At 36.8% G+C, this 26,995-nt stretch overlaps 1 protein-coding gene and 1 long non-coding RNA gene across 7 annotated transcripts in view; one reads left to right on the top strand and one right to left on the bottom strand.

Moving 5' to 3' along the window:
* LOC112542440 (uncharacterized) overlaps positions 1–651 on the bottom strand; it is a 34,178-nt gene extending 33,527 nt beyond the window's left edge. Inside the window, exon 1 of the long non-coding RNA XR_003086200.2 lies at positions 398–651. This is a non-coding gene — a long non-coding RNA (uncharacterized LOC112542440). The remainder of the gene's footprint in view (positions 1–397) is intronic.
* Positions 1–21,263, top strand: part of TNRC6B (trinucleotide repeat containing adaptor 6B) — a 145,376-nt gene extending 124,113 nt beyond the window's left edge. For 5 of the 6 annotated variants that reach the window (XM_088141019.1, XM_088141021.1, XM_088141018.1 and 2 more), the window contains 3 exons: positions 813–883; positions 2,678–2,817; positions 5,450–6,293. In XM_088141019.1, the coding sequence (XP_087997145.1) occupies positions 813–883; positions 2,678–2,817; positions 5,450–5,837 (599 nt within the window). In that variant the 3' untranslated portion in view covers positions 5,838–6,293. Of the gene's footprint in view, positions 1–812; positions 884–2,677; positions 2,818–5,449; positions 6,294–20,527 lie in introns of those variants that run through there. The other variant, XM_088141022.1, reaches the window with a different exon arrangement.
* The last annotated feature ends 5,732 nt before the right edge of the window (positions 21,264–26,995 follow it).

Raw genomic sequence — 26,995 nt, 5'->3', positions numbered from 1 at the left:
AAATTGTATACCACTTTCTGATATTGAATGGTAATATTTTACTTTGATCTAGTTTTAACCCTACCCTTCTTGGAATTGATTAAATGTTCTTATTCTTTTTATTTATTAATTTTTATTTATTTATCAAACTTATCTCCGCCCATCTTCCCCCAATGGGGGACTCTGGGTGGCTTACAACAGATTAAAACAATAAATAAATACATAGTTAAAATGTATAAAAAAACACATTTACACAGAGTAGAAGGAAGAGGAAAAATCCAGGAGGCCGATGGAAGCAACACCAGGCCTCTAGGGGGCTAGCCAACCCCATATCAGATGACCTGATTATCTTTTGCTGTAAGATAAAAGCTTTTTTAAAGAAAAAAATACAGAAAGTAAAGAAAACCTGTTTCCATACCTTTAGTGGAATGCTCACGTGTGTCTAACCATCCACCTTCCTTTCACACTGCAGATACTGTTTGTGCATTGCTCTTGGCTCTAGCATAAATAGCTGCTGCAGTGATCTGTTAAGAACAGAGCAGGAAGAAAGGATCAAGGAGCCCTGTTCCTTTGAATATAAATATTGGGTGTTACTGATGGGCTTGCCACCAAAAAAAAGAAACAAACCTTTTCAGCTAACAGTAAAATGTTCTTAATATTGATCTGACAGCTGAATTCTCTGCAGATGACCACTTGAACAATTGCAGATAAGCAACTAGTCTTTCTTGTTTACTATGGCAAATTAAATAGTTCCTATAAAGGACAGAATTTATTTTGTTTCTGAATCATAAATTAAAGTGAATACAAATGCTTGCTGTTTTAATTATTTGCAGCCTCTACTTGGAGTGATGGTGGTTCTGTACGTCCCAGCTACTGGCTGGTTCTTCACAATCTCACTCCACAGGTATTTCCACCTTTGTCCTTTTTCTTACTAAATCTTGGACAATAATGTATTGTGCTTTTTAAAATGCCATTGCCCTGAACTTATTTCAACATGACAGTGATACTTAAAAACTGAAGTATCTATTCTTAAGTGTCACATATATGGTTTAGCTTAGTGAATGGTTTATGAGAACACAAAATGTCAGATTTATCACTGTATTTCCAGCTGTTAGGGGACATTGTCAAACCAGGTATAACTGCCAGTTTCTTCCTTCTTGTTTCCATAGTGAGACTACAGACTATTTCTAGTACAGCTGCCAAAAAGTCTTTGTTCTTCTGTTAGAATAATTCCCTGTATATCCCTGATTTCAACTCTTTATCATATCCTTATACTTAGACAATACCAACCAGTCACAATTAAAATGACCCCCCAACAACCAAACCTGGGACTTTCAAAATACCTTCTCTTTAATCAGAGTAAGAGAATGCACCTCCCGAACTGCCGGTTTCTGTTTGAGGAGAGGGAGGCAAAGAGGTGAGGGGTGATTTGATTCAGGTGAGAGGAAAATTCTTCTGAGGCATGAATGACTACTCTAACAGTGTCTGTAACAAGAAGAACTCTAGTGTAATTATTTGTTAAATAATTAGGGACAAGCTAGCTATATGAAAATATAATGGTTGTCTAATTCTTTTTCTCACAATAGGCTTTCCATAACTTTTAGGAACCAGTTGCAGTGAAGTTTCTTATGAAAGAGAATAGGTTGGCAGGGAGTTAGTGTGTCAGGTGTAATGCATCTCCTGCAGCTGCCTTTTTAAAGAAAACTCTTGATGCTTTCTATCTCTCTGATCAAAGCCAAGAATGGCAGAAAAGAAATGTTATTAGTTGCAAACTGAATGCAGAGTGGCTATCGCTTTTTCTGGGGGTGCAGTAGCATCCCCTTAGAATGGTTCCTTTTCAAACGTGGGAGGCTTCAGACTATTTTCTCTTACTAGAGTAAATATTATGGCCAATATTCTGCCTCTATAATAAAAACTAAAGATCAGCGTGGATGCCAAATATTGTATTTCCACTAATGAGTGAAGATGTTTCTGAATGGGAGTGGGAATTAGAAACTTGCACCATAGATTATGTTCCCGCATAAAACCTTATAAATGTACTACAAATCCAGTCATCCCCATCCAGCATGAAGCTGGAACTAGAATTAGAGCTGATAGCATTCTTGATTACAGATAGGTATGGAGTTTTCCAGGCTTCACTATGAGAGAAATAATTCTTACAATGGGATCTGTGCATTATGGACTTAAATTCTAATGTATGAAATAGTATAAAATAAATAAATAAGTTGTTCGGGTGTTAAAAAAATCCAAAGTGCAGAAACTAAAGAGACTATGGACGTGGTAATTTGAGTAAAACTTAAGGCTACATAAAATTTAGTTAAAGAAGAAATTGAACAAATTCAATTTTCCCATCCCCATGAGACTTCATCCACCCCCTTGCACTTAGCCAGAATTCTGTGACTGCTAAGGAAACTCTTCTCATAAAGTTACTTTTTGTACTATTTTTGAGGACTTTTTGTACTTTTGTACCTTGGGGTTCCTGCAAGCATACAGATTCCTTCCTTGTATGTATTTAGAGTACATGAACAGCCACTTAGTGACAGAAATTCTGGTCCCAATTGCCATTGTAACCCAAGGACTACCTATATAATATTCTGTCTGATTGCTTTTCGTTCTGTATGTTGTTTCAAGTAAGTTTAAATGATGAAAAAACTCAGGCCCTTTATTTTACTAACCTGTCTTTGCTGTTCTTTTTAAGATTGATGGGTCAACTTTAAGGACCATCTGCATGCAGCATGGTCCATTGCTGACATTCCATCTTAACCTGACCCAAGGTACCGCCCTTATCCGATACAGCACCAAGCAGGAGGCAGCTAAGGCCCAGACTGCACTGCACATGTGAGTTTTGCAACAACCTACAAACATTCATAGACTTTTTTTTTGTTGTTAATAGATACAATTTGTGGCTCATTTGTTTCATTTATGCATTGTTCAGATAGGACTGACAATTGCAGAAGAGTTTTCTTTTTGAAAACTATTATTTTTATGCTTTTCTTGGAATAGAGATGGTGTAGGTATGCTATGCATACTTGAGTAAAATTTGCTTTTAACAGTTGAGTGTAGACAAGAGAGATGGGTCAAATCCATTTGCAAGTTAATATTTAGCTTCCTTCTTGATAAAGTGTATTGCTCCACAAAAGCATTAATCATTCTTTCAAGGTAACCTGTTTAAAACTTGGAAAATAAGCAACACTGAGATTTTAATTGCCATTCATGGTACCAAAGTTTTACTTGAATTAGTTGCAAATTGAAATTAATGCGGTAGGTTTTCCCTGAAAGGATGATATATTGCTATTTTCATCACAGTTGCAGTTTCCATATAGAAAAGTAGCAGAATGTTCAAAAGTCACTAAGAATTATGAATTAGGATTTACATTATTAACCTTTTTCATAAATGATTAATATTATTGCATTCGGAATCCTGTGACCAAAACTAGAATAGCGTTACTTTTAAATGGTTGTCATAAACCTGACAACAGATAAAAGAGGGTACAGGTAGTCCCCAGTTTAAAAACAAGTTCTGTTCCCAAGATCTGTCCTTAAGTCAAATTTGTATGTAAGCCGGAACAGTATTATTGTATAATACTGTATAAGTAGTATTGTGTAATTAACTTGAACCATTGTGTATTTAACTTAAATAACTGTGTATTTAACTCGAATGTTGCTACAGTAGTCTCCATTCTTAACTATGGGTCATCTGTAAACCAGGCATTCTTAACCCGGGGACTCCCTGTATGTTACACACTTCTAATGAAGTTATACATTTGTTACTGCATGATGGTGGTGATAATTACTGGCTTAGATGGTTTATACAGGGAATTGGATAACTTAATGAACAGTAAATCTCTTCATGCTTTTTCTGGAATTTCAGTACATCTGAATAAGGTAATGGACTCAATAGAACGAGGAATATTATTGTACTTTGCTTGTGGACTTATCAAAAGATGCTTACCTAGCTTCTTTAGGAAAAAGGATATTGAACTAGATACACCTTTGGTCTGGTTGAATAAAACTATATTTTTTACACAATATTTTGAAGAAAAGTAGGGAGCTATTTTGTTATCTGAGTGAACTATTCTGTACTCTAGACAAAGTCCATTTTATGACCTTCTAGTAGTTGATAGTTACTGAAAAAGCAAACAAAAAATCTTCCTGCTAATGATGTAAGTCTTTTTAAAAGCTGAATTAGCATCTTCTACACTAGTTTTGAAATCTTTTCAGTTAAATTTTAATTAACATTAAAGTAGTTTGAAATTAACAGGAATTGCCAAAGATTTTAAATCTGTATAAGATAGTCACTTGCTTATCTCCAATTATATTTCCATAAGTGTTGTTTCTCATGTATATGAATATAAGAAACTGTGGCTTGTATAAAGCAAAATTAAGAAAGCATAATATACTTTGATATACTGTTATGTAAGAAACCAGGACAGCTATGTCAGACAAATGGAAAACTAGATTTTTCCAAAGCATCATTGAAAGTTTAAAATCTCCCTTTTTTGCATAAAGGAGGGGGATAACTTACAAACCTAAGATGTGTGAGGTGCATTATTGTCATAACAAATTGTGACTTGTTATGACTTCTGAATATACTGTAGAGTCAATGTGGACTTGGCAGCTTAAAATAATCTGTATATTCGTTAACTTCATGGCTCCTTAATCCTACCCCATCCTAGTCCTGTGAACAGTTACCATTGTAGGTGTGTCTTTGTTAATGGTCAGTGAAAAATCATGTTCTGATCAAAATATACACTATATGAGTGAAAGAATATTTCCATTTTTACATGTGGAGGCTGGCTATTCCACTGACATCCCAACTACTGCCCCCAATATTGCACCACATTCCAAAAGACACCTTTATTTGCTGAAGTATCTTTTCTGGATTTAAGGACCTGAAGTAAAAAGTAAGGTAGAAGAGCTTTGCTCCAGAAGCATAGCAGTCTATGTCAGAGGCTCCCAAACTTTCTCATCTCACAGTGCCTTTAGTGTCTCAGTAAGTTTTTGTGGCACCTCACAGTTCCCAAACCGTGTGCCGTGGCACCTGGGGCACTACAGTGCACAGTTTGGGAACTAAGCACTTAACAGAAACACCAGAGCTTGAGTATTGCTGTGTTTCCATTGAAAATGTAATATATCCTATCACCTCCACCCCCTGTGAGTTCATTGTGGTGTCCCAAGGTGCCATGGAACCCAGTTTGGGAACTGTGGGTCTAGGTAATTATTTTTATTTAAAGAACTATTTTTTCTTTAGAGGAAAGAGGAGCTTTGAGAAAGTGATTAAAACAAAGATAGGTGAGGGCACTTTGTGAACACTCCAGCCATTCATATTGCTTATCCCTATGGACTTAAATGAGAGTGGTTGGTTTTCTTTTTCCAAGCAGTGTTCAAAATTTTTAGACATTTGAACTCTTTTTGTTTGTTTCTCTTCACTCTATCACTTTGGCTTTTGTTTTGTTTTTGTTTTCCATAGGTGTGTTTTGGGAAACACTACCATCCTGGCTGAGTTTGCAACAGACGAGGAAGTTAGTCGCTTTCTGGCACAAGCTCAGCCTCCTACTCCTGCAGCAACCCCCAGTGCACCCACAGCAGGCTGGCAGTCTCTTGAGGCAGGACAGAATCAGACAGATCCAGTTGGACCTGCTTTGAATCTTTTTGGTGGGTCAACAGGGCTTGGGCAGTGGAGCAACAGTGGTGGTGGCAGCGGTGGGGGTGACCTTGCTGGTGCTTCATTATGGGGGCCTCCGAATTATTCTTCAAGTTTATGGGGGGTTCAAAGCGTAGAAGATCCCCACAGAATGGGAAGCCCTGCTCCCTTACTACCTGGAGACCTTCTAGGCGGAGGGTCGGATTCAATCTGAACTTAAAACTTTCAACTCTGACCTCGTGACCTTTTTGGAACAGCAGCAGCACTAACTTGACCTTTTCTTTTTTTTCAACTTGCAATAAATACATTTTAAAAGGAAAAAAGAAAATGGAGAGAGAAAAAAGGTGGGTCATTGACAGGACCGTCTGAGCACATAGTTGCCTCCCTTACAACTTCAGTTTTTTCGTTTGGAATATGAATCCAAAAAGAGAACATATCACTCTTGAAATACTTGAATCATGAACGCCAACTTAGAAAGACAATGTGAAGCAAGTACACATACCATTTAAATCTAAACACAAAAAATTAAAAAAATTAGTTTCTAGTTTTTCACTTTTTCATGTTATACGGAAGTTGTTGCTAAGAAACATATATACTGAAAAATAGCTTTTTAACTTTGTTTGCACTGGGTGTGTTTCCGTCCTTAGGTCTACTATGTTGGGGGTGGGGTTCAGAAGAATTGGGGTGGGTTGGGAGGGAAAGACTTGACGGAGCCTCACTTTAAAAAACAAAAAAGGAAAAAAAACACTTTGTGATTGGCTGGTTGATATATACCAGTATGTTCTGGCACATGTAACTGCCTGCGTGTGTGTATCTGTGTGAGTGTGTATGTCTGCATGATTGTGTGTGTGTGTGTGCGCGCGCACATTTCTGTCTTGAAAAGCTGCATTGTTGTTGGTCAGCAACCTATCTGACTAGACTCTTAAACTGAATAATGATGGTGCCTGTTGCAAAAATCAAATTGACCTGTGTTTCAAATCTTTTTGTCAGTGGTATTTTAGCAGGGTATTTAGTGCACTACAAATTGTGTTCTGACCCTGTTATGAAGCAAAACACTGCCATATCCTAAGGATTTGGTGAGCGAGATGCCAGTGTGTAATTTTAGGCTTTCTGGGAAGGGAGAAGGAAGGAGAGGAGAAGGTAGAATCCTGTTTTGCCTAGAAGTGTATTTGTCTTTAATAAGAGATGTTGACTGAACCCAAGCTTATTTTTTATGACGAGTTTTCTTCTTCTGGGGACTTACCAGAAGGAAGAAGCCATAACATTTGTTTGTGACAAAGACCTGTACAATGGTTGAAGCTTCTGCAATCCTACAGAATTGAATTCTGAAGTCTATATGAAGATTCTTATCCATTCATGGAAAGTCCACCAATAATTCAGGCCAAATTATATTTTCTCGATCTACTGTTACGACAAAATTAAAACGTCAGTAGTTTGCTGGCCTGTCACCTATTGAAAGCACATGCAGCAACTTTTGTTCTCTTTCCCCATTGTGTTACCTGTGCCAGGCCTAGGTGTATTACAGCACCAGATCATCACTGACAGAAACGTTTACTTAAGAATGTTCTTAAACCAGTGTGTACTTTGAGCATTTTTTTCCTCTGTATTTTTCCATGTATGCCATGCTTAGGGTTTGCTTAGGCAGGCATATGACTGGCAAAGACTTCTTTTGTTTATAAAGTATTGCACCTTTATTATTTTTACTTTTCCCTGTATTGTTGCTTTTTATTGTCGGTATTTAAAGAAAGGTTGTTGTTGTTTCTTTGCTTTAAAAAACAACCATTATAGTAGTACTCCGGGCAGGATAGGGGAGACCTATCATTAATTCAAAAGATAGCCAGTGTTTGCACTGGGAACAGAATTGCTTGTTACGAAGAAAGCTGTAGCAAACATTGCCTTTATGCAAAGCAGTTTTCAGGATGGGCAGATTGGATAAAAACCAGTAGGGAACTGATTGCAAATATTCTTTAAAGTGTTAGAACTTGGCTCTGGCTTTTCACTAGCTCTGCATTATACTGAATAAAAACAGAAGTGCTGCAATATCCTGTACCAGCAAACACATTCATACTCCAGCACTTGGAAGTAGCAGATAATATTGTACAGTTTAAAAACAGAAGAATCTTTCTCCTTTAGCAGTTTCATTGAAATATACAGTGGTGTCTGGTATATAAATAGAAGTGTTGATAGCAAGTCTAAAAATTTCTTGCATTTATATCAAAAGGGAGAAGTTTGTGAATTAATTTGGTATGTGAACCATTGTCACAAAAAAGACTAAGGGGAGTGCTGCATTTAGATTTGCCTGTTTTGGTATGAAGTAAGTAGGTCAACATAAGCAGGTGTCGTGCATTTAAACTTTAGAATCTGCATATGTGGAACTTTTCAGCATTTCCCTTCTTTTCCTTTTATTCTGCCTTGTTTATCTAAGCAAGATGGTTTTTTTCTTTCTTCCCGCCAGTTACGTTTCCATCATAGCCCATGCACATGCCTGTTCCTAAAACAACTATGTTTGTTGCTAGACATTAGCTGTTAAAATCATGCAGGATAAACTATAGGAAAAAGACCCTAAGTTAGAAAAACATCAAGATGCAGCACCTCATAGCCCCCAAACAGCTGTATTTTCCAATATGTGACATGACACACAAGCTGATTCACTACCGTGTTGTCATTCTCTCCCAACCTGCCCTTTGATCCCTTTGCCTGCACTTTGGATTTGTTGAGTTCATTACAATATTATGGTGAAAGCCAGGTGCTAGAGCCCCTCTTGTTTACAAGACATAATGAGGGAACTGAAATATTTTTTAACAAATGAAAAGCTAAAATGTTCTTCCATCACAAGCTTAAAGGGAAAAAATTAAACATAAAAAGACCAAAAAGTGTGTGTGTGTGTGTGCATGCGCACGTGTCTGTCTCATATACACACACACACATACACACACATATACACACACTCATATATATGTATGTATGTATATCTCAATGAAGATTAACTCTGGGAGCATTTAACAGTGTTTTGAGTTTAACATTTATTTTTCTGCTTTATCTTTGCAAGCATTCTCAGGAATTCTAGGGTAGGAAGCCAGTGTTTGAAGATGGTTTATTTAATCTTTACTTCTCCTAGATAGATGGCTGTTTCTTAAAATTTTACAAGTTCCTGATCACTCAGAAAGTGCAAGTTTTTTTCTTTAAGAAAAGCAAAAAACTGAAAAAGAAAACCTAACAAAGACAAATTCCAGTTTTCAGAACTGTGGATCAATTTTTTAAGCTACAACTCAATTAGAACAGAATTCTCAAGTGTAGCAGCAAAAATTCATTGTATTCTTAAAACTCCAATTTGTGAGAAGATTTATACTTGTGGAGCTTAATCTCAAGTGGGAGTGTGTATGCCATTGAATAGGAGAGAGGATTGTGTATGAATGGAATTATAATCATCTAGTTATTTCTCAAAGAACATAATCTTCCTCCAAGCACCTTTTTTTTTAAAGAAAAAAGAAAATTTTAAAAATAAAAAAAATGTTGACTTGATTACGTAAGTAAGCCACAGATAACAGGAGTTGCTGGGAATATGGGTTGATGCTTCCTGAAATCTGTTTTCAAATTGACAGAATGCTTCAGAAATGCTGTGTCTTTATTGTGTCCAGCAGTGGAGCAATTTTAGCATGTATGCATTTTAAAAGAGGAGTGACTGTAGGAGAATCCAGTGAAATGTGCATTGTAAAAGATTTGGCTTGCATGATTTTAATACTAAATTTGAAGTTTGCTTTTTCATTTCTCTGCCAGACTTGTGTAAATGATTACGTTTGGAATTTTGAGGAGACAAATTAGCTGTTGTTGCCAGATACTGGTATTCCCATGTTTTAGAATAAGTTTATTGCTGCTGTGCTTAGAATAGTTAGATCCTAGCTTCCAGTACGAACAGGGAGGGGTTTAATTGGCTTGATGCTTTTAGATGGAATAAAATTAAAAACCATTTTAGTGCCTTTGTAAAACATCCATACATCCTACAAAAGGACAAATGCAGTCTAGTCACACCCAAGGAAATAACTGACCTGTTTTTCTAAATTAAAATAATTGTTCTGAGCGTGCAGAGAAGCCTCAAAGGCCTACAGTTTTAAGTTATATGCACATGCATGTACACACATGCATGTGCGTGTACATTGACTAAGGCAATTTCATTTTTAAAAACTTCTGTTTTTGTTTTGCAGTATTCTTCATATAAACAAAACCTATTAGAATGTGTAATGAGAGTTCCTCCCCATTACTGTTAATCAGATTTCATATGCTTTTAAGAGGCAAATAATAAACACACTGATGGTTTCTCAATGTAGGGAAATAGTAAGGTGTAAAGTAGCATTTGGTGACATCAGTTGCTGTCTATAGCTGTTGACTTGTTTCCCTCAAGTGCATATGTAAATGATGTCTCAACTGGTAAATGGTATGATGGGCCAGTCAGGCAGGGTTTTGTTGTATTGTGTGTGTGTGTGTGTGTGTGTGTGTTTTAAGTAAGCTATCTGAATACTTTATCAAGTTTTGATTTATTGGTTGACAAATTCTCCAAGGGCAATTAGCAAATAAACCTAAATTTCTTTGAGTAACTTACAGAAATGTTGACTGACAATTGCTCAAGAAAGCGTAACAGTAAACATGCAACTACATTTCACAAAATATCCTTTATCTCCAAGCTGTGCATACGGAAGCTGTCAAAATTTTAAAGAAGTAAATTAAAAATATTAAAACCTTAGCAGACTTCTACCCTTTAATGTATAAAATGGTTAGTTTCCTGTTGCGGGGGTGGGAGTGGGATGACATGATAAATTATTACTGTTTTAAAAGTTGTATGCTCTGTCTGGCCAGTGGAAGTGATTTATTTGGAAACCAGAAGCACCTAACAATACTCAAAGAGGTTTCTTTAGGGAAGAAGGAAATTGGGTCAGACAGGAACTAAAGATACATATTGAGCAAGCAAGATTTTTAGTAAATAGCTTAATATAAAATTTGCTACATTCAAGAAGGACTATGGCAACAACAATAATCAGGGAAAGTATTTTAAGGTGTTTTGTGGGTCATATTATTTTCATGTCATTTGACAAAAAGGAGTCCAAGGGCTACAAAAAAGTTCATGAGGCCTTTTGTATCCTACATAAAAAGGTTCTGACTTCTTAGAATTGCTGGTCTGCACTTCACAGTTTAAAGCTAAGTATCCCATTATTTCTATTTGCATAAAAATATATGCCTTCACCAAGAAAGGGAAAAAGCTTGTACTACTTCTGTTTCATTTTTGGGCCATATACATTAATCTATAAAGCTCACTTAAAATTTAGATTAAAATTTCTTATCCGTCCTGATACTTTTCCTTCCTTTCCTTAAATATGCTTTTAAGCATGAACTGTTTAGAATCTGGCTTTGATGAGTTAGGTACTTGGGGTTTTTTGTCTTGTCCTAACAGATTTTTTTTTTAATTCAGGATGATTATTTTAGAACCTTCCTTAATACAACATCTAATAACTCAGAAGAAGAAGCAGGCTTTCCCAGTGCACCTGTGCAGAGTGGTTCCTGATTTTTTTAATTGTTGGTTCCTTTTGTCAAGGGATATCTGAAAGTATGTTTCTCCACTACCACATATCCTCAAATATAGCTACTAACCTTCATTATAGCATCCATATGAAGAATTAGAAACCCATTTACTGTTCTATAATTGGACACTTTCTTTAAATTTTACTTTTAAGGGTTTTTTTTTTAATTAGTGTAGGTAAATCAGCATATATAACAAAAGTTGATTCCTATTTCAAGATAACATTCTCTTTAATTGATACAGTGGCAAGTGAAATAATGTAATTCTGTCTTGCATATTTAAACATTGACCATCCAAATAACTACATACTATTATATTTTTATAGTAAGGGCTGACTGAGAACCACAGAGAAGGTTCTATTTAGTTTAGCTATATTACTTGTTTATAAATATACAACAACAAAAACATTCTATACTTAGTACAAATTTACTTAAAATTCAGTTTAAATGATGCATTCTGAACTTAACACACACTCTCAGGAGCATGCATTGATTTGAATCATTAAATAAATTCCAGTTTCCATCTTCCTTAAAAAGTCTAGTTGTTTGTGACAGTCCTAATTAGTCTTCATATTAATGTCAGCCATTGTGTGGCTTGATAGTATACTAAAATCTTGCAGGTGGACCTAATGTACAGAAGGGATTGGATCTAGTTTTAAAGTCATAATTCTTGTTATGTTGGTTTCAATGTGATCTCATTGTAGGTATGATTAAAATTGTATCCAACTCTGATTTGAGTCCTAATACCCTTGTATTAATTTATATTCCAGGAATATATTGCAGAATTTCCTACTGTACCATTTCATCTCAATGCTTTAAACCTTTTCAAAATGCAGTAGCATTAAATCTGATCACTATAATAGGGCTGTGCAGAGATCATAGTGTATTTAGACATATATGTAGCATCTGCTAGGAACAATTCAAATCAAGCGTGATTTTTCCTAGAATCAGGTGCCAGCTGCAGAGAACAGCTACCGTGAGCCCAGGAAAAGACACGGCTGCTTTAAGATCTTTCTGACAAGTACTGTGTATGCATCAATGTGGGCTCCAAATTACATTTGCCCTTCAAATCTGGATCTCTCTGCAGCTTTAATAATTAATAATCATTAAACAATAATTTAATAATTGTTAATTTGTTATGAACATGGAAAGCTCTAAAGAAAAAACTTAGCATTGCTTTAAAGCCTGGGCACATGGGCTGAAATAAATTTTGTGCTGAAGATGAGAACATTTATAAAAATTACTGTTAAAATATGTACAAATAGTAGCCAAATTAAATTCTTTCTCTTGTCTGTGTTACAAACAGAAACAAATTTCTATCTAGATCTTCTGATTGGCAGGCCTCCTAAAATGCTGGCAGTTATCAGACCAACATAAGTGTCCTTTAAATGTTCTCTGAGTCAGTAGAGGTGCTATGTTCAAGGAAAAAGTCCACCTGATTTGGTTTGAATATACCCAATAGATTTATCTAGACACAGTTCCTAGCCTACAGCCATGTGAAATTCTCTAATAAGTGAAAATAGCTGGACAATGTTTAATAGGCACCAAAATATAACCAATCATAAATGCAAAAATGTCAAAATATTTGCTTCTTGAGTTTGTGCAGTATGAGATATACTGTATTTGCAAACCTCAAAAAATGGGCCATAGAAGGATCAAAGGAATCAACCTCAGTTAAGAGCCAATTTTGTCTTCATATAATTAATAATGGTGACAGCTAAAGATATATATCCTTATATGTGTATTATATTATTTTTAGCCATAGAGTTGGAATGTTTTTACTTGAGTCTGATAGCCATTCATTTTAACACAAACCCATGCACTCCAAGCTATTGAAAGTAAAGCATTGTGCTAGGGAACCTGTGGATATGTGTGTGTTTGTGTGTGTGTGTTGTTTTTTAGATATATGGCTCTGTGTGGAACAGAAGAAAATAGGGATATGGGATGATGTTCCATGGATATAGAACACCACAGATGGGCAGTGTTGAGGAAAAGCTGTTTTTAAACGCTTAGTGCCTCATCTTAGGTATTAGTATATCAATCAATGCATTCAAATAACTTAATTCCTTACTTCTTACAATGTTTTGACCATAAAGAATAAATTGATATTTTTTCTGTATTTAAAAAAAATACAACTTTTAGCTGAGTCCTCCTTATAAAGATTGCTTAGCTTGCCAGATACTTTTTTTTTTTTTAAGGTGGTTGTGAATATCAAGTGCTTTTCTTATCCCATCCAGATTTACTCACCCTCCCTTTTTTTATAAACGTGCGGAGTGTTCTGTAGTTTGGGCCAGAGGGGGCAGGGAGATAAAGGTAATAAAAAGGAGCCGAGATAGAGCAGCCTTACTTTAGGGACTAGCCTTACAACAGAGCTTTATAGTGAGAGTGTGCTGTATTCCAAATTGTGTAAGCCAAAAATTTTTTTAAAAATTATGCAAAAAGAGGTGTTAACTTCTTAAAGAAATATGAACCTTCTGAAGGTAGAGTAGAGTTTCACGAAATGATATATTGTGATGCTTCTTGCTAGGTCAGTAGGTTTGGGATCTGGGATATAAGCGCTTAACATTCCCTTGTGGGTTTTTTGGTTGTTTTTGTTTGTCTTTAATTTTAAACAAGCAGTAAGTTAAATGTGGTATCATTGAATGTGCCTTTTTGAATATGTGACTGTCAGCTCAAGATGAGTTCTTGAGCTTGACAGGGAGATGGTGGTCAGTTTGTTCTCTCTAAAGGTCAAATGAAAGATTCCAGCCTGCTGGTACCTTTTGATGAAAAGTGTCTTTTGTTGCTGCATCATATGCAGTCGGATATTGCAGATGTTTCCAGGTATGGATGGGTTGTAATTCACATAAATTGACATTATTTAGGCTAGCTCTCAGTTGGTGGTTGAATTTGTATTTGTATTATGTATCATTACATTTGTGTATGTGGCTTGCTTTAATTTTTCTTTTTAAAGCACTGGAATATTGAAACGCAGTGAAGTTTGAGATACATTTATGCATGTAGAGAAGAAGGTATTTTGTAGCTTTTGCCAGTTATGTTGTAGGCACATTTTTGCCCTCTCTGTCAGTGTCTTGATGATGGAAAATAAAATCTACCCTATAATTTCTAGCACACTTAATGTTGCCATTTAAATGAACAGGGTATTACACAAGAAAAGATGTTTTTGAAATGGTGAGGAAGAAGTGTTGTGTGTGTTTTTTAAAAAATACCTAATTCTTTTCCTTGAAGCTCTTCGTAGTTAAACATGGGAATCTGCAGTGTCTCTTTTCGTTTCATATATATTCCACCTCTTCTCCCCAGCTCAAAAGCATGGTGTACAAATCACGAGCTGCTGTAGCACCTCTGGCTCCGTTCCCAAATGAAAGCTCCAGCAGGCTCTCTTCAGCTTCATTCAGGAAGACAAAGGGAGGAGAGATGCTGCAGCTTCCTTTGCTTCGCTCTCATTCCTCTCTAATGGCCTTGAAATGTATTATTATGCAAATGTGAATTTTGATACTAAACTTTAAGAAGAGGTTGTTTCTTTTTCAAACAAACAAAAAAAAGGTCCCATATGTGGTCAGCATTGCTTCTTTATCTTGTAAGTGAATTGTAAACTATGCATTCAACAAGAGATGGTTTGGGGGAGGAAGAGAGCCCTGCTAAACTGTTGAAATTGTTTCTGTGTCCATGGAATTCCCACTTTCGTGTAGGAGGAATAAGGTTGAGCTCATGGGAGAACTACTTTGATTGCCAGGCAAATATTTTTGGTATATTTAAAAATTCTTCAGAAATAATTGATTTATGCCTGTTACACAGGACTATGCATTCTTGCCATGCAGTGTTAGACCAGAGTCAACAGCATGACATGAAAGGTCCCCTAACTTTCCTCCCACCCCTCCTCCAGAATTTATCACCATCATCTCCTCCATCCTCCTTTCAACCTCAGGAAATCACAAATCAAGCACTGTCTGTAGGAGATTATTCTATTGTTTGCTTTCCATTAAAATTGTCTTTGTTTCAAAGTTGCAATATAGTTTTTTCCTTATGGATTTTCCATAATTTTTGTCCTAAAATTTTCCACCAGTTCCCATCACAGATGCAATTTAAATAGCAATACCCACCAGGAATTGCTGTAGCGTAGAATATATACTGTACTGGCATTATTTAATAATTTGTCTTGTAGTGATCTTTAAAGTTGGGCTATTGGCCATCTGAGGAGTAATAGTACCACTGATAAGATGGAGGTAAATTATTGTGATAAGTGGGAAATGTATAAAAAAGTCCTTCTAGATTTAACTATTACTTTTACAGTCAAGAAGTTGCTTTAAAAGACAGACATTTCACATGCTTACCTCCAAAATGCAGAGGCTGCTTCCTGTGTTAATCGAGGTATGTTGCCTTGGGTGTTGTGAACTTTGGCATCTGCCTTGGTTTACTTGGCATTATCTTGGATGCAGTATCATAGCCAAGAGATTCTCCTAAAATTCAGTGTTTTTCATGCAGATTCCTTTTGTTGGATTTCACAGTACTGTAATGAATAATAGACTTGATCACTCATTTTCTTGTGCATACTTGCCTTGCAGATGTCATCTGATCAGGATTTTACTCTGATAGATGCCTTTTTTAAAAGGAAAAAAAGGAGAAAAGGTTTCAGCTCTTTGTTGCAAAATACCTCGTGGTGCTTATTCTCCTTTAGTGTAACCAGCCTTTTGAAAATCTTATATTATCTTTAATACTAAGTAAAGTTATATCTTCCTGTAATGCTTTGAAGACTGGATTGAAAGAATGAAAGCCCTAAATTTCTAATTCTGGCCTGTATTCTTCCCTCTTTTAGCCTTATGCAAAAGTCAATTAACTTTGCCTCAGTTTCCTCATTTGTAAAATGAGGATAATAATACTTATTTCTCTCACACAGAGAGAAATGTTTTTTTTTATGAAGTGCTTTAAAGAGAAAGTACTTTTTATAAGTATTATTATATTGAGGTGTAATTAACAAGATGTCTCCTTTCCCATACTATTCCTGAGAAAATGGGAAAGGACACTCAGTGATCCTTTCCATTTTAAGATGTCACATATTCTGAATTACTTTTTACAATTAAGGAGAAATTACAATACTGAACTGTTCATATTGCTTTATTACCTCTTTCTTATATTAGCCTCACTCTTGTGGCTTGTACATATAACATAAAAATGTCAATCTTTAATAGGTACATTTTTTTTTAAATGCACTCTCTCTTGAGTTTAACTATGTATAATTTGCCATCTTTTATGTATTCTATTTACTATTGCTTTTATTAGACATGGGCTTTTTGCTAGATTGACCATTCAGTGGAATAGCATTTCTTCCTGCGATTGGGAGAGGAAACATCACTTGCAGTTTGCAAGAGGAACACAAAATGACAATATTTGTTTGAATGATCTGCTTAAGGATGGTGATGCTATCTGACTTTTTTCCCTGTGTATGTGGTTAAACATGCTGCCTACTTCCCAATACACACAAGCCATTGTATGCCAATAGAACATGGAAACAGGTAAATTTCATTAATAGAAGCTGCTTGTGAAATGCCTTACAGCTTTCTCAAAATCTTTGGGACAGAAAGAGGTCTGGGTAAATTCTGTAATTGTCAGGGAGCCTTTGCTTCTTTTTCTCTCTTCTGATCATATTATTCAGTTGTAGGCGTGCATCTCAGGAATGTGCATATTGAGCCCAGATGTTTGGATTTGGATTTTAGAAAAACATAACATTTGGTTCTCTTTGATTCCATTATATATTTGTTCCATTGTATATTTGAACTCTTCTAATTATACAGTCTTCTGAATTTTTCCATCCTTTACTCTTCAAGCAGCAGCTCTGGCCGAAGCTATTGTGATTAATAATTCTACAGAATCAAACTCCATGTGATGTGGATGTATCTAAAAAAATCTGTGCTTATTTGTGTTCAGTCTAGATTCTAATTTCTTACAGAAGACTGAAGTGCAAACTCCTAGGATAACATTGCAGCTTTGCTTTGTTAATAATTATGCACTGTGTCTTTTGGAGAATACGTAACTTTTAAAATAAAAAGCAGCAACATTGGATGGAGCAGGACAAGGAAAGGAGGAGGATAAAGAGTAGAAAACTATTATAGCTTCCACTATTTAGAGAGACTTGAAATGCTGCTTTAATTTTAGAGCTCCTGTGGGGCTGTGTTTACAGAATTGATCAGGAAACTGTTGATAGATGTCCAACTTAGTAAATTTTGCTTCATTTCCAATGAGCATATCCTGTAGCGGAAAATATTTTAATATAAAATGGAAGAAGTTAACTCCATTTAGCCTTATTTGTAAAGCAAATTATCTTTATGTCCAAACCATCTGGAGTAAAAAGGCAGCTTTTCTGCTTTGCACATAAATACCTAATCTGAAGGTACAGCTGAAATGCTATTGCCTAAAACGCTGTCCCTTCATGAAGCAGGCATAATAGCGGATACATGTATTGAGGCTCTTTGCAAAGATACCTATTAGTATTTTTCCTTATACTTGAAATAATGTACCCATCTTCTTTTGTCAGTTGGCCATTTAAGCAGTGCAGGACAGTGGGAATTAGGAAAAGGCACACTATATTATCATACTAGGGTTTATTTCCTCCAGTATCACCTTCATTTCAGTATACTTTTTACCCCTGGGATTCATGTGGACACAGAAACTTGGCACTTTGTGCTGTTGCGTGGCATGCTGCCCTCCCCCTCTCCCTCTCTTCTTTATTTTTAGTATAGTGGTACTTAAAATCACTGGTTCACTTAAAGACAATAAAATGTTTAAACTCTACTAATGTACAAATAAGCTGAAATGTTGCATTTATATGTATTTTGCCATAGCAGGGTACTGTATTTCTCATGCTGGATTTCAAACCAACAAAAGGGTGGTTTTATTGGAGTGTAACAAGTTGACAGGAATAAGGAATCGAGTCGTCGTCATTTCATTGAAATTGAGAGATGGTAATAAAACATATATTATGTTTTCTGAAGGTTGTTTTGCTTTTAAACAGCTTTTGTTTTTATTTTGTTTTTATTTTATTTTTTTAAAGATATGATTGTATTATGTGCAACTCAGTTGCTTACATTATAACTACAAAATATTTTTGGGTTCCTGGAAAAAGAAAGACTAATAAATGTGTTTGGCTGCTAAGCATTTAATCTGGTGACTCCCTGTCTATCCTTCTTACATTTTTATTAATTAGGTCTACATAATGCTGTCTTACCAGAATGCACCTTTTCTGGGCTTTGTATCACTTCTACAAGAGGTCACACCTTTAAATTTTTTGCAACAAGTCCTGTTTATTACTGGCTTTACCTTCTATCTCTGTTATCTTCTCAGTCATGTAAATAAGATGGATTTCCTGTACTGCATTGTGCAGGTTGTGCTTATAGTGGGTCTTTTGCAAAAAAAAAAACAAAAAAAAACAGATCTTACAATGGTGCTTAAAAGTTTGTGAATCCTTTGAATTTTCAATATTTCTGCATAAATATGACTTAAAATGTGATTCAAAAGGGTTCACAAACTTTTGTGTATGTTTTATTGCTCCATTATTTTATTTGATTTATACTACTACTTTCTATTCAAAAAACTACTCAACACCTCTAACAATGATTAAAAATACAAAAGGATAAAATCAGTTAAAATCACAAAATCAAACACCTGGTGAAGGATATACATCTTTACAGATTTTCTAAAGTGGGGATAGGAACAAATATAACTCCTAAAGAAATGCATTCCATTGCCTGGGAATGATGCATGAGAAGACCTCTCCCACATGCCAGGTAAGTAAGCCTCTTGCAGCAGTATTTTCAGAAGGGTCCCTTCAGCAGATCTTGAGAGATTTGTAATGGAAAGGCTATCTGTCAGAAACTTGGTTTTAAATATTACCACAGCTACCATCTGTGAATCTAGTGATATCTGGGGATCAACAAGTACTCCCTGACAAAGGACTGCACTTTCAGGGGAAGTGCAGTCACATCCAAAATTTCTGCACCTAACAGCTGCTTCACTGGTGAAACAAGGGTGGATTAGTATTCTGTTTTAATACAGTGGCATATCTCCCATGCTATAGCTTCAAAAGCTGCTTTAGTGAGTTCTTAGCAGTGACTGTTTTCTGAATTGCATTTCAATGTTAAAACTCTGTTCTAAAATTCTGAAAACTGACGGATTTCCTGAATACCACAAACACCAAACCTACTGCACAGCTATTACCACTACTTGCCAGCCCTCAGTTGTTGGTGTAAATTGTGAACTTTCAGTATAAAGTGAGTTATCCCTATAGCATCCCCCTATACAAGGGAGAAGGACATTTTATTGTCATGTTAGAACAACTGAACTTAAATTTCCAGCCAAATTATCACATAATTTCTTTGCTTTGTGCAAGTTATCCAGTATCCTTAGAAAAGCCCCATCCTCATTTAAAAATTACTTTCCTTATGCAGAGCAATATATGCCCACAATAACGTGGAAATGTCAGCCCTTCAAGGTAGATCAGACTAGGAAACGAATGTCATGTTGTCTTGGTAGCTGCTCTTCCTCCTGTCCTGCAAGGCCATTCCCTTTTCCCTCTACAGTAAGTGACCACACCTTATTTCTCGTATCATATACACTGAACTACATGGAGATTTTATGTAAGTAATACATAAATTCTGAAATACTGGTATCAAATCCTGCTCTATCAGAGCACAAATATGACTTCAACTTCCAGTATCCATCATTGACTATATGATTTGGAATGGCTAATAACCATGCAACATCCAAAGAGCCATCATTTCCCCATCTTCATTAAAAGAGGAAAGTATGTACAGATATCCCTCACTCAATGACTGTTTAACGACAGTTCAAAGTTATAACAGCTTCGGAAAAAGTGCTTTACAACCTGTACTCATACTTACAACAATTGTACCGCCCCCACGATCTTGTGATCATGATTTGTGACCTTTTTTACAACAGTTAAGCAAATCACATGATGGTTAAGCAAATTCTGGCAAAAAAGTCCACTGGAGAAGCTGGATTTATTTAACGACCATATGATTCGCTTAATGACTGCATTGATTCATTTAACTTGTAAAAATGGTTGTAAAATTGGGTCCAGTCATGTGGTGACGACCAATTTTCCGGTCCCTATTGTTAAATGAGGACTACTTGTAAGCTAGAGTGATACAGGTGCCAATATGAACAAGCATGCTATAATAATGTTCATTAGGTGTCCCTTGGACTGCTATTGTTTCTCAACTTGATGTTGGGGTAAAGCTAAAATTATTGCTCAAGGCTGCTTGGTGAAGAGGGTTGGTGACTACTCTCTATGATTTTGCTGCCTATCATCTCTTCTGATCGTAGATCAGTTCCTTGGCTTGTTGCATGGCTGTTGACTCAGTGGTGAGAGATAAGCTGAGCGAGTTTTATATGGCCCATGAAGATTTCTTTCAGCAGAATGAAGAAGCTCTTGAAACCACCATTAAAGTCCTAAGATAGGAATTTCAGCATATTCCTGAAGTTCCAGTTGGAAAATCACACCAAGAATCTCAATCTTCTATCGTGCAAATGGGAATTGAAGCAAGAGAGGAAGCAGCGACTAAACCTGACCCAGAACTACAGAGAAGTAGGACCTGCCATCTGCTGAAGAGAATCCTAAAATAACCTCTCTGCTGACAAAGTGCTCTGAGATTGACTTACTGATTGGGAAATCTCTCTCTATTCTACACCATTGGCTGCTGAAAACTGACCACTTTGGTTCCAAGATGGCTTGGTTATTTTTTCATCTTGTGTTCCAAGTATGGCCCTAGGATTCAAGCAAATGGATCCTTAAAAAATGTCCTAATTAACTTAATTACAGACACTGACCAGCATTTTCTCAATGATTATAAGATGTCACAAGTACAAATAAAGGTTTGTTTTCCTGAAAACAAAATAATTTAGAATGCTGTAACCCTATAAATGCAGATAACAAAATACTAGGAAATCTGAATATTAACACTACTTAACAGCATTATAAACTATCTTGTGAATAAAAAACTAAAATGCTTACAATTTATTTATTTTATTACATTTATTATAGCTGCCCACTCCAGCGGATTCTTGGCAGCTTTCAAAATATGATACTAAATTGAAATAATTAAAAACATGGACAAAACAAGGCAGCCTGGACTAAAAGCATGATAGCCCCCTCTACACACACACACACACACACACACACACACACACACACACACAACTAAATACTAAGTTGCAATGTGATAGTAGGCCAGTGACTGGTAAATACAACAGGACTAATACACAAAACAGCAGAAAATACGTTCCAAAGGAGGGGAAAAATGAATTCTACATTAGTGAGGTCCTAAAAGTTAATATGTTTCCTGTGTAAAGCAGTGGTAGCTGAAAAAATTTTTGTAACTCTCCTGTAGATATTAGGGCTCTTGTCAAGAACCCTAATATCTACAGGACAGTTGCAAATGAAAGAAGCAAATGAAATTGTCCTCAAAACTAGTGAGACACTGGAATTATAAGAGTAGGGCAAGATACTCTAGAAACGGCCTCTAAGAAATACATCAGCTAGGGATTCTGGTTCCTCCAAGTCACAAGAGACAGGTTTGCTTTGCAAAAGGGGTATTATACCTCCTTTCCAAAACTGCAGAGGGCAAGACATTAAATCTGGCTAAGGAAAAAGCTCTGCAGTGTGTTAGGTAATGTTGAATAGTTAATTTGCTGGCGTGAAAGGTTTCCTATTTATATGTTGCCAGTGTTGGTGACCTAATTCACCCTGCTTTATCTGGAGAGCTATGTCAAACACTCACTGTCAGACTGCAACTCTGGTGCTCAGTAACCCTATGGTCTGGAGGGCTGAACTTGAGAAGTCTCACACTGGCATAAATTACTCTGGAATTTTGCTTTCTAGGAAAAGGAAAAATTACCCAGAATGATCATGGCAGGCAGGGAGTCACTAGAAAGCGGAGCCTGAGCCAGAAATAAAACCGGCATATGCAAGCCCTTGATTTTAGGGGAATCACCTCAGTTTCTATATGAAGTGCTGCATTTAAGACTCAGCAAGGTACAGAATAACACTCCTAGGAATCTGGACTGAATGTTATCTAAGGGCTTTAAGTTATTGTGTACACATATCTGGGAGCCATATAACACCTGAGGTTTGTAAGTTTAGCTCTAAAGAACTTTATGGCCATTGGTATGTCCTTAGCTCCTTTGGTGTAAAGGAAGCCCACTGTGGCCTTAGTGCTGTTATTAACCTTAACGGAAACAGACTTGTTTGCGCTAGGCTCCCAAGGATTGGAATACTATGCAAAGATATTTGAAGGCTGAAACCTGGTCTATGACATCTCCCATAGGTGTTTGTGCATCACCAGAAGATTTTGATGCTTTAACTTTGTAAATATATATTTATCAACTTTGTGTATCTGAAGAAGAGCTAAGTCCAAGAAGAACAGAAAGATCAGCTTTGTACACTAAATGGGGTAGCAGGAAATGACCTTAACAGAGAGTTGAGGGGTCCAAGGGTCTAGTATAATCAATTGTATGTTATCCTCATACAACCTTTTTAGTCTGGTAGCATCAGCCCTTTGAGAAAGATTAGGCTGTTTGGTCTATAATTTTCAGATCTCCACTGAGATTTCACTCAGAATCTCACTAATCTTCCTCCACTAAACTTCATGTGTATATTAGTCCTTTTTTAAAATGGTTTTAGAATTGTAATTATTTAATCTGTTGGTATTGAGTTTAACTATGCATTTTATTTCAGTAAATAGTTTATTTAAAAATTGTTACTTGACCTTCATAATGCCTGCTCAGTTTATTAAACGTGTAACTTATTCGTCTAAAAAAGAACATTAATCATTAATTTTGTCACATCAAATGATCATTGACTTTTGCTTCCCACTAAAACCGTGTTAGATTATATTCTAACATAAAATAGCAAAAGTTAGTATTATGAATTACATTGCACTAAACACAGAATTTAATTTAATTTAATTTAATTTCTCAGTGCATACTTCATAGCTTAAGTCACAGCAATCACTTTGTCAAAGAGTCTGCATCCCATCACAATTCAAAAGAAATCTTGCTTTTTCCTAAGGATAGTATTTCTGTTGTATTATATTTGTCATTTAGGAAAAATTTTAAAGTTTCTGTGATATATTCTAGATCCCAACTATACTACAACTGAGTTCTGGGAGTGGTACAAGTACCGTAAGTGGTACCACTCACAGAACTCAGAAGTACTGTAGTTGGGATCTAGAATAAGTACCCTAAGTGGTACTCAGAAGTAGTCTAGGGCATATCTGCACTTACCATTTTGGATGCTCCTATCATGTGCTCATGCCAATTTACTTCTAAACTAGCTTAAGAAAATCCTGTCTAGACTTGCAAATTGTTAAATGTAAACTGCAGGCTACATATCCTCCAGTTTCTCTGTTGCTATGCCCTCCCACTTTTGTATTCCAGGAAAGCAATGGCCAATCGCTTTCCTTTCTGTTCTTCTTGGACTTAGCTCTTCTTCACATACACGAAGTTGATAAATATATATTTACAAAGTTAAAGCATCAAAATGCAGGCACATGCAGTCGCTTTTTTAAAAATCCTTCTTTCCAGCATGTATGTCAGGTTCAGCCCAAAGAACTCCACGAGACAGTACAGGTCTAGTCCGATAGCTTTTATTAGCTTTCAGCCACAAGACAGAATCTCTCCAGACTGAACCTAAACTTCCCAAGCCAGCAAGCAAAACACCGTGAATTCCTTAGGGTGGTGCCAGTCTCATCCTCTTAACCTTCCCACGCTCCTGCTGGGGGCTAAGGCAATGCTCATCTCCCCGAGTGCAGCCTTCATCAACCCATTCCATCACAATGTACTTACTAAAATTCTACACCTCCCCTTATCAACACTTAAGAAACAGCATAGTGGTTAAGAGGAATAGTGTCCTTTTGGAGCAGAAAAATGTGCAGGGAAGATCAACAGATATTTCTGCCCTCTAGAAATGGTTACCAGCCAGTTTTGACAATGAGGCAAGAAGTAAGTATAAATCTAACCTAAATGTGGTTATTCCAATTTTTGCAGCCCAGATATGGTAGCCTTGATGTTCCAGAGAGAAATTAAATCCATACAAGTGCTTAATATAGATGACAAATATAAATCACTATAATACATAAAGGTACAAAGAATAGAAATTTGAACTAATAGTAACTAAATAATATACAGATACAATGCCCAAACTACTGACCTGAACAACTGTATTTATCTCACATGCTAGTAAGATAATGCTCAAGATTTTGCAACTTAGACATCAACAATGCACAGAATGAGAATTTCTATAGAGGTAGAAGCTTGTTTCAGAAAAGACAGAAGCAGTCAGGATCACACTGCAAACATCCAGTGAATAACCAAGAAAACAACAAAAATCCAATCTACTGTGTATTTATTTTTGCTTTATTGACTATATAGTACTAAGGATTTTGACTGCAAAGGCCATAACAAATTGCAGACAGCATTAAAAAAATGGGTTTACTGAGCCACTTCATCTACCTATTGAATTTTATGATGACCAGGGAGCAACAGTTAGAATCGTATCACGGATATGACAGTTCTCTATCTTCTTGGTCACTCTGCCACTGTTAGGCTGAGCAGGTAACTAGGGCCCTCTCTTTGCAAAGGACAAGACAAATCTCCCCTCTTCCTCTGCAGGACAGAATGGGCTACCTTTGTGGAAAGGGAAGCCTCTCTCTCTAGGAAGTTTTGCACTCATTTTTTGTTTTTTATTGTTATTTTTTAAGTCTTCCTCACTTCCATCCACCAAAGTGGTATACCATCAGCATATCTGAGGTAATTCCTATTTCTTTCACCAGTTTTAATTCCAATTTCTGCTTCTTCCAGTCCAGCATTTCTCACATTATGTTCTGCATATAAGTTAAATGGATCTGTTGATAGAACACAGCTTTGGTGTATTCTTTTTGCCAATGTTGAACCTATTGGTTGCAAGATTCTGTTAACGTAGCCTTACAATAAACTAGAATTAGCTCTAGTTGTGTTTCCAGTCTGGTATATGAGCTTTGGAAGTAGCAGCTTGGAAAAACACCAGATCATGGGGCTGGGAGGAATTGGCTCCTCTCTCTCCATTTCACCTGGAAGGAAGTGACGCCTTGCCAAGTTCACTCCGATGCTACTGAGAGGTCCTACCAAAGCCAAGAGTCACCGGGTGGCCTCCCATCCTCACCCCTGTATGGTTATTTTTAAGGTTTGACATAAATGTGTGGTATACCTGGAAAAGCTGACATCAATCTTGCAAGTCTGAGAGTACAAGTCTCCCACCATCTCTTTTTACAGCCTGATAAGTTATGGAAGATCATCTCTGAGTTTTTCTGTGCCCATTATGCAGCTGCGGGCTTCCCCCCCACCTCCCTTTATCTGATCATTCCCTAGGCAGCATTGCCCCCCCCCCGTCTCCCAAGGTCCCACATACCATTACACATACAGAGAAATTAGAGACAGTTGTGCCTCCCAGAGAAAAGAAAAACACATTAGCATGGTTCTTTGCTAGAATGTTGCTATAATGAATAGATGACCCTGCAAACAGTTACTTCCAAATGTTACTTGGAAATTCCTTTTTTTTTTTTTTATCCCACTTTAATCCAGGACTGGAGGCAAAAAATGGCAACTTTCTCCTCCGCTTCGACAGATTTTCTCCAGAATTCTCCTTGCAGTCTCCCAAAAGGACAAAGCCTCTTCCTCCTGGAGGGGGATAGCATTGGGATAAATCTGCCTTTTGCCTTTGTGCAAAAGCCCTTGCCTGTGAGAAGATATGTACTAGACATGCCTGTCTGGCATGAGAGGCTACAAATGTCAGCCTTGAAGTCTGCCTTTAACAGCCAGAGTTTAAAACAAGCCTGCCAAGAAAGTAATTGATGGTTGGAGGTAAATCCAAAGAGCCTAATATCTCCAAACTCAGCTGCATGTGGTTTTGAGAAAGCTGGCTCCTGCCACTGCACCAGGTGTGAGTTCAGGTGTGGCCACAGGCTGCATTATAGAGCAGTGCTTCTCAACCTCGGCAACTTGAAGATGTGTGGATTTCAATTCCCAGAATTCCCCAGACAGCCAATGGTGCGTCCTGCTCTTTCCTCTAGAAGGAAGAAAAGCAATAGCAGAGGAGAGGGCATGCCTACAGAGGTATCTGCAGGGGGTCAGGCTGAAAACAGCAGTGTTGTAATAGAAGCCCCACCCTTTCTACATGCATCACACCTACCCCAAAGGGAGCCCCAAACCCCCAACAACTTGATCCTTGTTTCTCATTCTGACAAAAGCAGTAAGATCCTGCAGGCACCACTAAATGCCATGCAAGTCTGAAATGCCCAACTAGTGCCAGAACACTTGACTGCACTGTGGACAGAGCAGCCCTCAGAGCACATCAGATTTTGTATACTTGTCAACTGCCCTGGCTGCTGTTTGTGTGGGTGGGAAGATGCTCCTTTACATCTGGAACTTTAAGGACAACTTATGGCTGTGTCTCTCATGGGTTGAAGATGAGAAGAAGGAAACTTCAGGGGGACAGGACAGAATAAAGAGTTGCCTGGATACCTTCATATCATGTTCAAAGGCAAGTCGGAAGAAAACCCTACCCCCACCCTCAAATAAAAATGTATTCCCCAAAGCTGCAGTTCTATTGTCTGCCTTGACTGAGAATTGACATTTGAGGAAAAGGAGAAGCATCTCTCTCTTCACTTGCCTTTCATTCAGACTTGGGGAGGGAAAGCAAACAGGACAGAAATTCAGCAGATTCTGAATATTCCCTTATTTCGGTGTTTTTCAAACTTG

The sequence above is a fragment of the Python bivittatus genome, unplaced genomic scaffold, assembly GCF_059951505.1.
Source record: "Python bivittatus isolate LINGU-HERP-01145 unplaced genomic scaffold, Pbiv_v1 ctg000330_np1212, whole genome shotgun sequence".
NCBI classification, from domain to species: Eukaryota; Metazoa; Chordata; class Lepidosauria; order Squamata; family Pythonidae; genus Python; species Python bivittatus.
The sequence above is the reverse complement of the archived record's forward strand: the minus strand, read 5'-3'. Positions and strand labels throughout refer to the sequence as shown.